Genomic DNA, 15,335 nt, shown 5'->3' on the forward strand with positions numbered 1-15,335 from the left:
ACCCCCGAACTGACATGAATGTTTTGCAAGGTCTTTAGGCCAAAAAAAAAAGTCTCCGGTTTCTGGTATGCGCGCGCGTCGCCATAGCCATGCGCGTCGGCAAAATGAAAAAAAAAAATTTTCAATACAAGATGATGTCTCAAAACCGCCAAACTCATTGGTTTGACTGGTATCCTGCTGCTGCACAATTTTAACGTGTTTTTAGATGGGGTTATGATCGAGAATAAGCTTTATGTGGCCTCTCTGGACTCCCATATATTTGCACTAAGTTTAGTCGGGCACCATTTGCAGTCATCAGCCGACATTTGAAGCCAAAAAAAAAAAAAAACAGGTAAAAAAAAAAAAAAAGCCGCGTCGCCGCACCACTTTTGGGGCAAGCTCCATACCAGAAACGGGAGACTTTTTTTTTGGCCTTAGTTGTTCCTTTTTCCAGGGTAACAGTCCAACACTATGTCAGCAGTGAACGCTCGATGCCACTCATTATCAGTAACAAACTTCTTTCTTTGTTAAACCTGCTTTTTTTTTTTCGAGTTCAAGTGTTGGCCGACTAGCTAAGTTCAAATGGCAGATTATGAGCTAAATTTGGCAGATGAGCTTAATTTGGCAGATATGAGCTAAATTTGGCAGATTAATACATGTATATGTACATGTGTGTATTTTGTGTTAACTGGACAAATTTTATGCTATTGATCAGAACGCTGCAATTTTTCAACATCTAAGATTTTACAAATGTTTAAAGAATGCAGTACATTTCATAAACCAAAATCAGGTATTGGACCATACAACGCACTACTTGTACTGAGGTACCGGTATGTACTTCAAATCCACTATCGGCATACATGTGTGTACGGTATGTCTCAAACTGGGGTGAAAGTTATGCCCATAGACCATAGACGTACATGCATAGAAGTACATGTACATGTTATACAACATACATGTACATGTACATGGACCGGTATGTTTGTTTATGGTGTATTAAAATCGAGGATTTTCTATTGTTCCTCTTCCCTTTCCCTTTGTTAAAACTTAAAATACTCTACTTTCTTCAACAGCTCTCATTGGTTTTGTGCACGCTTTCTAATCGAAGAGTCCTCCATTTGGTTCCTGTCCTCAATTTATCGATGACATTGCACACATGTGTGTCCTTGATTTACACCATAAACAAACGTATTGTACATGTAGCTGAATCATATAATTCACAAGAGTTGAAATGTATTCAACTTCTGCACTTTCAGAGAGTTAAAACTTGATGCGGTACCTGTACGTACAAATAACAAATTCATTTTTGCCTAAAAAGTATGTTTTTTCATCAAGTACATGTACACTGTACAAGTACAAAATTGCTTTACAATGTACCATACTTCCTATAAGGATATGTACAGTGTATAGATCTGCACGTTTGTTAAAAACTTTTTATCTTTTTTTTTTTTTTTTTTTTTTTTTTTACATGTCATGAAAGTGTACAACACATGTATCCATTATGTGTTACAACTATTCCACAGGAAAATACAATGTATGTATGTGCTTTCCATGGTAACCACAGGTTTTAATTTTAAAACAACAACAGTGGTGCACTCACGCATCTTTGTCCCGGACCGCCCCATCATTGGTTTGTTTAACGGGCGGCATGGCAACGGTTGTCACTGTTCCCCTCTCCTTCTCGCCTTCCGCCTCCCCTGCTTCCGGGTAATTCTCGTGTCTGAAAAAGAAATTGAACGGCAATTCCAACATGATTATTCCCGGGTTTGGTTGCGCCGTCCAAAAGTGCTTGATCCGAATACTTTACTAAACAAAACTTTTTGAAAGTCCTCAACAATGCAAATGTACATGTGCAAAGTACAATGTTCAAAGTACAGGTACTGGTACCATGGTCATACAGATTAAATTAGCAATTCGGTAATCAGGGGCTCGTGAGACTGGACAAAAATGAAAAATCCACAAACTTCGGTTGACATATGTACATGTACATGTATGTATGTATGTGTAGGCCTACCGTGTATACATAAATACATGTACCGGTACCAGTATCATGTGTACCGGTACATTACGTGTGTGGGATACATTTTTACATACCTACATGTATACAATGTACCATACTACAATGCAAATGTCAATGAGTACCAGTACCACGTTTAAAATAAACAATATTAAAATTATTATAGGGCCTACAAATTTTGTTTGCAAAGAGAAATGAATCACAAAACATGTTAACCCAATAACAGTGACTTACAGTACTTAGTAGCCTACTTGTTAAAATATCTTACTCAATAAACTCCCAGGCGTCCCACATTCTCTTTGTGGTGGTCACTGGCTAATGGCTATTATTTTCAAAGTACTATTGCAGCTCAAACTGATGTCCATCCACGTGACAGTGAAACTTTATCCCAACCAGTTCTACATCACAGTGAAACTTTATCCCAACCACTTCTTCAAACCAAATTCCTGGATCAAATTCTTGCACTGATGGGTAATAACCGTAATGCAACCTGACTGATCCTCAATACAGAGCGTCACCAAGGGGGAAGTGCTTTAAAAAAAAAATGTATTGGCTTTTCTCCATCAGCGGAAAAGGCATTGGTTTTTGTTCTGATTATTATTTTATTTGTTTTACTTCTTCTTCTTCTTTCCACCTCAAATCCCACAAACTTTATGTTTCATTCTCGGTGTCACTTCACTTTTGACCTTCAACACACTTCAATCTTGATGAAACTTAAAGGGAATGTACATCATTGGCTTTTGCTCTAATTTTCAGAAATGGAGTATTTGGGGGGTTAGTATAATATATCATATATTGTTACACTGACATGTTTAAAGTTTTATGTTCGAAAATGCTGGAAAAACCAAGAAAAACAAAATTGTTCAAGTAGTCTGGTTCCCTGACTCCACTATAGATGAAATGGATCAATTTATCGTTGCCAGAAAATTGAAAGGTAAGGGAACCAGTCTATAGCTGGCCTGCAACCGTTCATGAACATGTAACCATGTACCAAACAAAATTTGGACTGAAAAAGGTAAATTTGGAGCAGAAGTTGAAATATAGTTAGGTTTTTCCAAAGGTGATCAGCCAATCACCGTTGGAAATACTTTGTATACAATTTACAATTTTCTTGAAAATGACTTCACACCAGGTGCCATAATTTTACAGGATGCTTTAGACTCTCATTTACCAACATCCTAGTAAGGTATTTCTTAAAAACTTGGTAGTTTTATTTTTCGATGTTTGCAAATGTTGTTTATTCCCTTTAACATGATCCAATGACTTTACCAATAAAACTGTTCTGAAAGTCCTCAATGATGTACGTGTACAAAATGTAGTACCATGGTCAAACAAACTACGGTAGTTTAGCAACGGAAGTACATGTACAACCTGAGTGATCCTTAATACTTTTCAACTTGAAAATAAATAGAACTGCAAACAGCTCACTGACTGGGTTGACCTGAACAATACCGGTATATACAAATCCAAAAAAAAATTAAAGTGGCCTAATATTTTATCCTTAGGCCAAAAAAAAAAGTCTCCGGTTTCTGGTATGGAGCTTGCCCAAAAATTGGTGCGGCGACGCGGCTTTTTTTTTTTTAACCTGTTTCTTTTGCTTCAAATGTCGGCTGATGACTGCAAATGGTGCCCGACTAAACTTAGTGCAAATATTATGGGAGACCAGAGAGGCCACATAAAGCTTATTCTCGACCATAACCCAATCTAAAAACACGTTAAAATTGTGCAGCAGCAGGATTCCAGTAAATCCAGTGAGTTTGGCGGTTTTGAGACATCATCTTTCATTGAAATTTTTTTTTTTTCATTTTGCCGACGCGCATGGCTACGGCGACGCGCGTGCATACCAGAAACCAGAGACTTTTTTTTGGGCCTTAGCAAGGACTTCTTCAGAGGCAAATCAAAGAAGTCCTTGCTGAGGATGAAAATTATTGAAATATCACTCAATTATTGAAATATCTACTCAGTAACACACTGAGTACACAGTGTTTAAACATCGGTGAAGGGCAAAACCTAACTAGATTTACATTAAGTGTACTAGACATGCTAGAGATGGAAGTACTGAAGTACAGTAAATTAGGCACAAAATGCCTTGACAAAATCAACTAAGTACATTTATTAGGCCAAAAAAAAAAAATACTCGGTCTGGTCAGCGCGTGCGTCGATTTTAATCGTGCGCATAAACCTTTTATTTTTTCTTCAAATTAACACGGAAGCTCCAACAGCGCCCTCTATTGCCGCACCTCCTCAAATTTTTGTACCGAGGAGCACCAAGGAATGGGGAAATTGCACCAAGGCAAATGATAAGGCAAATTATGGAGGACACCAATGTTTAATGAGGACTCAAAAAAACAAAATAGTACCCACCTTGTCTGTAGCCTACAATTCAAGCTTGAAAAAAAAAAAAGCAACCAAAAAAAAAAAAAAAACGCGTTGCCGCATCAATTCCGGAACTTCGGTCTGACCAGAGACCGATTATTATGTTTTTTTTGGCCTTAGCATCAACAAACATTTTCACCAACTACATGTACAATGTACATGTACATGCAAGGGTATGATGATGACTGAGCACATTCGTTTTGAGACCACTTGGTAAATCGTTAAAAAATGCCGACTGGCCAACTGAAATTTCACTTACTACAAATTTTAAAGTGCTACTACTTTGTGTTCTCCAGTTAACTGTCTGAAATTGTTTGGAGAACAACCGATAAAAAGCAAAGTTTGCTCAATAGCAATACAGACAGGTGTCTGACAGAATATTGTATGCTGGACAACTGGACCATAAATTTACAACTGGTGACTATGAGTCACGGTATTATGTGTTTGTGCAATCATTGGCTTTTGTAAACCATTTCTCACTAGTGATGGAAACTTACAGGGGAGGTTGGGGGATGGTACATGACAATCAAAAGTCATTAATAAGAAAGTTGATCAAATCACAAGTCAATCACAAGGCAATCACAAGGTAGTCACAAGTCAATCATAAGGAAGTCACAAGTCAATCACAAGTTACATTGTGTACACGTATGTATGCTGCAAGTGACATCATTCTATATATGCACCAAGCACAGTAATTTTACTGTAGACATGTATACGTGCAACTCGAAACCTCAAATTGGGATTTGACTCTATAAATCATGTTGTTTGACTTGTGCTCCACAATTTTGTCGTAGTGTCGACAACTTTGAAAGTACTGGTACCAAAAAAAAAAAATTAATTACAAAAAAGTACTAATCAATTGTTTAATGTGAGAGCTTTTCCATGAAACTGTTAAGTGTATCACCTGCTTGTTATGTAATCAGATTAATCCTTCCCTGGGACCGTATTGATTGACAGCTGGAGAATTAAATGCCGGAATCTACTCACTCACGTCATTGCCTGGTTCGGGCATCAAAAAAAAGTTCCACAGAATGGTTACAATATTAAACCTTATCTGCTTGGGCCGTTCTGTTGAATGGTATGAATCCTCAACCATTTGAAACCCTGCAAAACCCTTTTTGAAAAGATTAACACTCGCTGGCTGGCAAATTCATCTACGCCGCCACAGGAGTCAAAATCAATCTACTGACTGATTTTAAGAATTCCCTTGTTAGTTTCAGACCTGTGGTTTTTTTGGGTTTTTTTTCAAATACATTTTACCTCATTCCACCTTTCTGGTACACTGCTGGTAAAAACAAAAGACATGTTTTATTGTCCCCATTTATTTCAATACCACAGTAAAAGGTTGTGATTTAAAAACGTATGGTACAAGATTTCATACCGGTCGGTACAATATGTTCCCCTTTCCAGTCATGTCCACTTACTCATGGAATTGCCGTACGCAAAAGGTATACAGACCTGTTCATGTTATGGGCAATTCCACGGTTACTCACGTTACATTTCTGATGTACTTTTGAGTTTCCTTGGGCTGTAATTACCTTACTGAAAAGGTTTAATAACTGTTATCCCCATGGTAGATAGAGTAGACCTAGACCTACATGTATAAGCACCAAAGGACATCCAGAAAAGTGTGTTGTGTATGATAAACAAGACGCACAAAATCGGTTACTCACGTTACATTTTCGTAACGTGAGTAATCAATTTTGTGCGTCTTGTTTATACATAAAAAAAAAATAACACATTTTTCTGGATGTCATCTTTGGTGCTTAGGTCTAGGTCTACTCTATCTACATGTACCATGGAGATAACAGTTTTCAAACCTTTTCAGTAAGGTAATTACAGCCCAAGGAAACTCAAAAGTACATCAAAAATGTAACATGAGTAACCATGGAATTGCCCTTAATCATGTTAATATGGAAAGATTTCCGTATAAGAAGTTCACTCAACACCCTGTGTACAAACCCTATGAGATTGGACTGAAAAATTCTAAGTGTTTTCTAAGAAAATGCTTGTATTTTCTCACTGCTCAAATTGACTTTGATGACATGAAAATGCTATCTGGGGGCTTGTTAGTCAATACAGAGGAAAATTAGTGAACTTCGTATACATTATATATGGAAATCTTTCCGCCCTTATAAAACATGTACACATGTATGTGTGAAGGTTAACTCGTGAAAGCCAGCAAATGTAAACTACAATACCTTATGTATACTGTACCTTGTGGCTGCGTTAGACTTCTTCCATGCCATAATCCTCGAAACCATCTGTCTGTTGTCCATTATTTTATTCTCTTAATTAAATCAGCTATGTACAAGTACATATGTGCATGTGTACACTCATGCAATGGATGACATGTATGCACAATGTGGACACCAACAACTGTAAGGTAGACCTACCGGTACAGTTCTCCAATGAAGACTCCCTGCACAAAAACCTGGCACTTCTTGAACACCACTTACCAGCACAGTGAACAAATCGGTGCACATGTTCAGGTATAAAAACTAGTAACAATACAGAAAGGTTTTATATCCGTGGACACGTACCGGTACACATGTACAATGAACACTGAAGGCTTGTGTGTATAAATTTCTGAGCCCACAATGAAATGGCAAAAACACGTCACAATATCCGTGCAAGAATGCCAAACAAAAAAATGTAGTAACTGAGTGATGGCCCGGAGAAAAAATTCCTCTCGTTTCTGGTCCCGATATGAGCAAGTTCAAAACAAGTATTTTTTCACTCACGATGGCTCGTGAAATGGAAATGAAGTCCTACATAAAGTGTACATGTAGACCTAATACATGTTCATGTTCATTTATGTACTGGTACCTGCATAATGCTTTTCACGGGCTAAATTATACGTGCATAAAAAATGTCGTATACAGTTCCAGTCATGCCAGTAGGGTTTTCACAGAAATCTTGCAATGAAATTCCATGACTTTTTCAATGTTTTTTCCAGGATAACATGACTTTCAATGGTGAAAACACATTGTTATGGCATGGTGAGGTTGGTTTATCAGTAGTTCTACCCAATACATGCAGTGCAAATTTATGTCAAGTGGATTTAACATCACAAAACAATTTAATATGGCCGACTCGTCAATAACTTACGCAAGTTTTCGCACTGCGAATTGGCCAAAATTAAACACATTTCAACTCTGGCGAATTTCACAGCACGTTTAAACGTGCTGTGAAATTCGCCGGTGAAATTCGTCCGGAGTTGAAATGTGTTAAATTTTGGCCAATTCGCAGTGCGAAAACTTGCGTAGGTTATTGACGAGTTGGCCATATTAAATTGAAAGCGAGGTAAAGTCTTCATTTTTGGAAGAAATGAAATCAATGAAGATCATTACAACTACCAGTCTGCTCTGATGAAAATTTTTATTGATTTGTTTTTAAACTTGTATAACATCCAAATGTTTTAAGCCACATAAAAAAAAAATTGAAAGCGAGGGTTGCAACGCACTACAATCATAAACTAGTCTGGCACCGTCCCATTCAACAGTTTACAACTTATAACGCTTTTTACGAGAATTTATAAATATTTTGAAGCATAGATTCAGATGGGAGTTTAACAAATAATATGTAGGGCCTACTGTATCTCTGTCATGTGTCTGTGTAAAAAAACATCTACATGTACAATGTACATGTTCATGTAGAAAATTTAATATTTCAAGATGTTGTGACACACATGCATGCAAAACTGCCCTTCAACGATAACGATAAACTGAAATTTCTTTTGGACTTATCAAAGATAATTGCGTGTTCTCTGTCATGGTCACATTTGTCACACATCCTTTGGTAAATTTACTTTCATTTTCAGGGCGAACAGGAATCGAGTTTAAGGCGAAGTAAAAAAAAAAACATGTTTAGCGTCCCCGCCCGCTTCCTTTTTAGAGGCCGCCTCCTTTTTTTTTTTTTTTTTTTTTTTTTAAAAGACAAAAATTGATAAATTTTTTACGATCTCTGACAAAAGAAATTGTATTTTTAGACTTTTATACCGTGTTTAAAGCTGTGGAAATAGTCAATGAGTCCAAGTGGTGGCCATTTTGAAAAAAGCTGGTAACCATCTTGAAAAATAGCCCGGACGCGTTGTCTCGAAACATGTGTCGGGCGGCCATTTTGAAAAGAAAAAAAAAAAAAAAAAAGGGCCTCCTCCTTCCTTTTTGTCAAAGAGGCAGGACGCTAAACATGTTTTTTTTTTTATTTTGCCTAATGCTTGGATGCATGTTATGCAAACAAAAATAGTTTCTGTTATTTTGTTAACATAGTTAATTCAGTAAATTCACCGTGACTTGTGAAAAGTTGGTGGATATATTTGTACATCGTGTTTAAAGTCATGTGAAGTTACTATTTCTCAAGAAGAGTTCTAGCTCTGATATTAATAAACTTGTACACAGATTGATTGGCTTCAGAAACTTCTCTTTATAGTACCGGGGTAGGGCAGATGGGGAAATATTTGGGAGAATTGTGCCCTTGATGATACAAGCATGGTACCGGTATTTGGCACACACCTGTACGTGAAAATACCAGCACCCGATTTCATTAAACTCTTCGTAACTCACGATGCATCGCAGCGCTGCGATGCATTGTATCCCTATAATGCGTCGCAGTTCCGACGCACAAAACACGTCGTAAGTGCGAAGCGTGGTAGCAGTATTTTTAGCACAATTCAGTGTATATTTTATGTATTTAGTCAGCGCACAGTAAATAGTCGTCTGATATTCAACAAAGAGTCGTCGGATCTCAGCTCGAAATTTGTTAAAACGTAAAGCAAAATGGCAGCCGTGCGATGTAATTTTGAAGGAAAACAAGCTCTCGGTGGACTGTATAGCTACTTTGAAATTGTAACTGCAATATTCCAGTCTAATTCATAATTATTCAATGAATTTTCTATTTACAACTTCACACACATTGCCTCTGTATTATAATCTCGTTTATGTAAATAATGTTTATGGAATTAAACTGGCTAAGAAAGGGACTCTTCTTATTTTGCGATGACCACTTAACACGCCATAACTTGCGACGTGTTTTAAGCCGTTGTCAAGGAACTTATGACACGTTCAACACATCGCAACTTTCGTGAAATGGATCATACGACGCAACGCGAGTTGCGACGTGTTACACGTCGTAACTCGGGTTGCGATGCGTCGCAGCGCTTCGTGAAATCGGGTGCAGTACATGTAGTAGAATAACAAGCAGTTTTCAAAATTTTCAAAATGGCTGCCATTGCTTGTTAGTACACGATGCCATTGCCTGCCAGTAGTCCTACATGTATTCTACCTACATGTACATGTACCGGTATTTTTTCAAAGGACAAATCTGCGATGGCCCTACGCTAGCTACCGGGGTATAGCCAAATCTTTCTCATGACATATTCAGTACTCTGACTGTGTGCCACAATCCCATCACCTATGATACCGGTACCTGCCGTACTACTTTTTAGGCCTACATGTACATGCACGGTAGCTAGTACATGGTCGGTAAATTCCGAATTGTTCAATACATTGATCCATTAGGCCCCGCCCACTGCACATGTGAGCAAAAACACATGCGCCTCTCCAAAGTGACAGGGCATGTTCAGTCTAACCGCGTGCATGTGATGCATGCACGTGCGCGCATATTAATAATAATATTATGTCAGGCTTTTGTGCACTGGTGTCAGACAACACAAAGCTTTGACCACAGTCAAAAACAGCATGGTGCCAAGCTCAGTGTTTGGTAGGCCTACCGTATTTGTTGGTCTTGACAATTCTGACAACTCCAACTGAAATCTAAGAAAAAAAGGAGCTTTACAATTAAAATTTAAGTGATTTGAACTCTGACACACAGATTTGTTTTAGTTACTGCAAACAGCAACCATCCTGGGCATGTTTGGTAATTAAATGGTGAGTTAGCTCAGTGCATACATGTGCCATTGTATGCAGGCTTTAGCCCAATATTTGCCTGCCAGATCAGTGGTGTGGACACAGCACTGTGTGGAAATGACAGCGAAAAACTTTATCTAAATTTGTACAAGTACAAATGAATAACAGTTATAATTAAAGAATGTTGGGCTCCTGAATAATTTGTGTCGGGCTTAGCCCCCCCCCCCCAAAAAAAAGTATCTGGTTTCTGGTTTGCGCACGCGTCGCCGTAGCCATGCGCATCAGCAAAATTAACAGGTTTTTTTTCAATGTAAGATGATGTCTCAAAACTGCCAAACTCACTGCTTTGACTGGAATCCTGCTGCTGCACAATTTCAACGTATTTTTAGATGGGGCCTCTCTGCGCTTCCACATGTATTTTGCACTAAATTTAGTCAGGCACCATTTGCAGACTGTGTTGTAATTTTGTAATTGTGCGTCCGGAAGCCAGACTGACAGAGCGATGGAATGTATCTGGAACCTGTAAATGCTTTTTAATTAGCTCAATATACATGTACTTCTCATGCCTTATGGCCTTAAAGAGGTCACCTCAAGCTGCCCTCTGAAGGATATTTTGAGAGTGGGATCAAAGCGTCATCTGCAACATCAGCCGACATTTGAAGAGAAAAACAAGTTGGGTAAAAAAAAAAAAACCTGCGTCACCGCACCACTTTTGGGGCAAGTTCCATACCAGAAACCAGGAACTATGGAATGCAGTACAGTATGAAACAGTGTAATACATGTGTAGAGTGCATCCATACACACTTGGGCAGTGTGAGTCGTAAATAAATCAAGTAACAGGCAGGGCGCTTTGGGGCAGTACTGGTACAAAAACACTGCATCCGTACATTTACCGTTAGGCCCTATACATTTTGTAGCCTACCGGTACAGTTCGATTTTAAAGCTCAGGGGCCAATTTCATAGAGCTGCTTAAGCACAAAATTTGCTTAAGCACAAAAACGTCTTGCTTAATAAAATCATGTTACCTGCCAAAACTCCATGGGATTGTTATGCTAAGTAAACAACAGCTAAATACCAGTTACAAGCAATGTACATCACATGCAGTTTGGACCGGTAACCTAATTTTACTAAGCAATGTTGTTTCGTGCTTAAGCAAATTTTGTGCTTAAGCAGCTCTATGAAATTGGGCCCAGGACAGCTGATTCAATGACTCCAAACTCGAAAATGATGTTTAATGAGCTTTTAATTTTTATGCTAAAAAAAAAATTGTTATTTAAGTGGTCAGATATTGCATGAGATCGCACCACAACTACCAGGTATCTAGAAACAAAAATTTTTCGGGGCCGCCCCACGCCGTTAGGGCTTTGCGCTAAGCGCTCGCATTACTTTTAATTACCGGTACATTATGGTCCCCCCCCCCCTTAACATTCTAGGCACCACAACTTGCCTTCACCATTTGCTGCATGTTACACAGTATTCATGCCCCCCACCCCATTTGGAAAATCCTGGATCCACCCCTGTACATGTATGTACAATATCTATTACCGGTACATGTACGGTATGTACTTGAAGCAAAATTACGTGCACATTTTAATGAAACCTTGAACATAATGAACGGACAACAAACATTCATAGCCCAAGCTTCAAATGGCAATACATACATACATGCACTCTTTTTTTAATTTTATGATGGTACATGTATTTGAACACGTACAAAATGTAAAGGGTACAAAAAAGTACCAGTAGGCCTATGACAGCGCACTGCACTCAATGTACAGATGTACTGGTACAATGCATGTCTGTACATGTACCTGCACAAGCTGGCACCCAATTTATACAACCTTGGATTCTGACCTTACACCTTTTCTTTACAAATACTGCTCTTGTACATCCTGTTTTTCAATGTGCGTGCTCTTTGAACATGTCCATAACGTAGAGCATTGTGTAGAGTGTATAATGTACATGTACCGGCATGTAGTAGCCTACATGTATAATGCGTAATCCAATGTTGTGATACTTTCAAATGGGGTCGCTCTTCAAGGTACCGTACATGTACATGTAGAGCTTTTAATCTTCAGTATTTAGGCCTATGCTGTTTGAGTCCAAGTTCGTTCCCAAACTGTACTACATGTACAAACAAACAAAAAGTCAATTTTTATAAATTGCGTGTGCTGTACGTAGTGCATGTAGTGCAAATTCTGCTGTCTCTAGTCTAGAGGGTTTTTTTTTGGGGGGGGGGGGGCAAACAGTAAACATGACTGAAGCAGAGCATCCTTACAGGGGGGGGGGGGGTAATGGGGACAGGCAAATGGTGTGGAGGCATTTTTTTTTAATTGATATTATTTTGATTTGGGGGGGGGGGATGGGGGCACCGGCCTACCTTTGCCATTTGTATAAGTTTACATGGAGGAATTTGTTTCCTCCATGAGTACACTGACATGACTGAGAGCCATGGCATTGCACAAACTCTGTTTTTATGTGAAAACAAGCACCGGTATTTTGGAAAAATAAATCACACACTTTCTTTCGCTGTAGCCTTTTTGTTGATCTATGCAAATTTCACAACATTTTACGTATTTTTTTAGGAAACTAAATCAACACACTGCATTTATTTTGCAGGGGATGACCTGTAGCCTTTTTGTAGGTCTATTATTAATTCACAATACTTTCAGGATTCATCATACATAAGTCAGGTTAAAATGAAATCTCCATGAACACAAATAACTTTCATTATATTATCATTAAATAAAAACACAGTGGCTATTGCTACAGTGCAGTTGAACGTCAGTTTCCTTCAATTCCTCCAAATCCACGGGTTATGAAGAAGAAAATTAAATCAACTTAGATTTTATTGAAATCATAAATGTAAATGAAAAGTCTATTAAAAGGAAAAAAAGGGGGGGGGGGAGTTTGGCATATTTGATACCGGGACCTTCGACATGTTACATGGTATTGTACCCCTAGAACTACATGTATGGGGTTCTGCGCAGTGAACGATTGTGTTTTTGCAATGCTGTAACGATAGCAGATGAAAATCAACTTATGGCTGTAACAATACATATTACCACTGTTTGTCTTTGAAGAACATGTACATGTAGGCCTATATTTTCAATAATTACTCCCTAAGTTGCTGAGTTAAAATTACTAAGAACAGTACCAAGTCCACAGTACCTGTACGCCGAAATCCACCACTGACTCTATCTGTTTCACATTTATGCTTCGGGACCAAATCCATCGAAATCCACCACAAATTCATCACTGCTAAAGTGCTAGGCATACATGGATTTTGAGCATTTTGATGGACTTGGTACATATTGTACGCTACATTGTACTTGTAGCTTGCCTGTAAATTTTACTAGTCCCCTTAAATGGGGGGATGGACAATGATGGATTCTGATAGCCCCATAAATGCAGCCAATTTACTGGACTACCTCCGTAAATAAAGGCCACACTTCCGCCATGTACAAAAACATGTCAAACTTTGTCAAATTTGATTTTCACATTTAGGCTTAGGCCTACATGTAGTTTATTTGTAGTTTGTTTTTGCTTAAGAAGCATACTCACCCTTTTTATAGGCTAATCAGACAGTGCTGCTTTTTTCAGATGTCTAATTTTCGTGAAATTTCATGTTGACATTTTGATACGCAAACGTGTGCAAAAGAATCTGGAAATTTCACAAAAAATAGACATCTGAAAAAGGTAGCACTTTCTGATTAGCTAAAGAAACCATGAAAGAGCTGAAGAGGGTGGGTTATGAGTATACTTCTAAAGCAAAAACACACTACAAACGTAAACTAAGCCTAATGTGAAAATCAAAATTTAACAAAGTTCAACATGTTTTTGTAGGGCCTACATGGTGGAAGTGTGGCCTTTATTTACGGAGGTAGTCCACAGTAAATTGGCCTCATTTATTTACGGAGGTAGTCCAGTAAATTGGCCACATTTATTTACGGAGGCAGTCCAGTAAATAGGCCACATTTATGGGGCTAGGATGAATGAAGGCCAGTTTGGGTTAATAAAAAAAATAATGTAGCCTAGGCATGCTAGGCCTAGTTTCTTGTAGGCCAAATCATAATGATCACTGAACTTAATTTACCTTTCGTCTTCTTTCGAATCCCCTCCAACAATCACAACAACTGGTGTACTTGCAGAACTTGCATAACCTCTGTTGCCTACAGTGGGTGACGGATCTGACCGGTCTGACCCAGCACCGGGCGTCGGCAGTGGGCCGGATACGGCGCTGTCACCTGGAACGCCCGGGGACAAAGCCTCTCTCTGACCTGGTCCTGAAAACAAGGCCGGTTCCGGTGCCGGTGAAGATCGCGAGGAAGCGGCTCGCGAGGGCGAATTTGTCTTCGGAAGTCCCGCTATTTCACCGGGTGTTAACGCCAGGACGGCTTCTTCGCCATGTTCAATCCCATCCTGAGAATTCACGGACACATTCGAAGCACTGTCCGAGTTCGGGGACAACTGGTTGGCCGGGGAATCTGGCGTTACCGCCGGTTGGAAACTGCGCCGATCTCGGTTGTTTCCGGAGGTCGGGTTGAGGAAATCCAGAAACCTGTTCTGTTTCTGGGCCATTTCTCGACCGACTTGCGATGTTAAGAAGGGCGAAATTGATGCATCAAAAGAGCAAAGTCCAGTTTATGGAAGGCATTATTTGATGATAAAAATCAAATCCGCTTAGTAAGGATGATGATTATGTAAAACGTATAATGTCAATGTGGTCTGGCTGCCTCATCCGCGTCGCGATGAAGCCATCGATTGAGCCTGGTTCCCAGACCAAAAGATTCTGACTATTTATTTTAGACGTCAGGGCATCAGGGAATTGTCAGGGGCATGCAGGGAACCAGACTACCCCCCCCCCCCCCGATTTTGCAATCTCGTTGACATGGTGTCGAGCAGTACGCTCCCCAGCGGTACCTTATCTGAAACGAGGTTGAAAATAAAATAAGCTCTGGGAACGATATTGGCGATTCAGCTCATGCCCTATATACAAATCCAGAATCCATGCCTCAAAAGGAGACTTTTTGCATAAATTGGAAAATAAAGACATGTATCGGCAAATCAATGGGGAAAAAATACAGTTAAAACTG

General features: G+C 39.0%; 1 protein-coding gene across 4 annotated transcripts in view; it reads right to left on the reverse strand.

Annotated features, from left to right (window-relative positions):
• LOC119735767 (protein Aster-B-like) overlaps positions 1-14,999 on the reverse strand; it is a 47,897-nt gene extending 32,898 nt beyond the window's left edge. Inside the window, exons 1-2 of one of the 4 annotated variants that reach the window (XM_038209685.1) lie at positions 14,336-14,999; positions 1,580-1,699 (exon numbers count right to left, since the gene is read on the reverse strand). In XM_038209685.1, the coding sequence (XP_038065613.1) occupies positions 1,580-1,699; positions 14,336-14,820 (605 nt within the window). In that variant the 5' untranslated portion in view covers positions 14,821-14,999. Of the gene's footprint in view, positions 1-1,579; positions 1,700-6,589; positions 6,707-6,768; positions 6,882-14,335 lie in introns of those variants that run through there. The other 3 variants (XM_038209684.1, XM_038209686.1, XM_038209687.1) reach the window with 3 other exon arrangements.
• Positions 15,000-15,335: the final 336 nt, after the last annotated feature.

The sequence above is a fragment of the Patiria miniata genome, unplaced genomic scaffold (assembly GCF_015706575.1).
Source record: "Patiria miniata isolate m_02_andy unplaced genomic scaffold, ASM1570657v1 HiC_scaffold_29, whole genome shotgun sequence".
NCBI lineage: Eukaryota > Metazoa > Echinodermata > Asteroidea > Valvatida > Asterinidae > Patiria > Patiria miniata.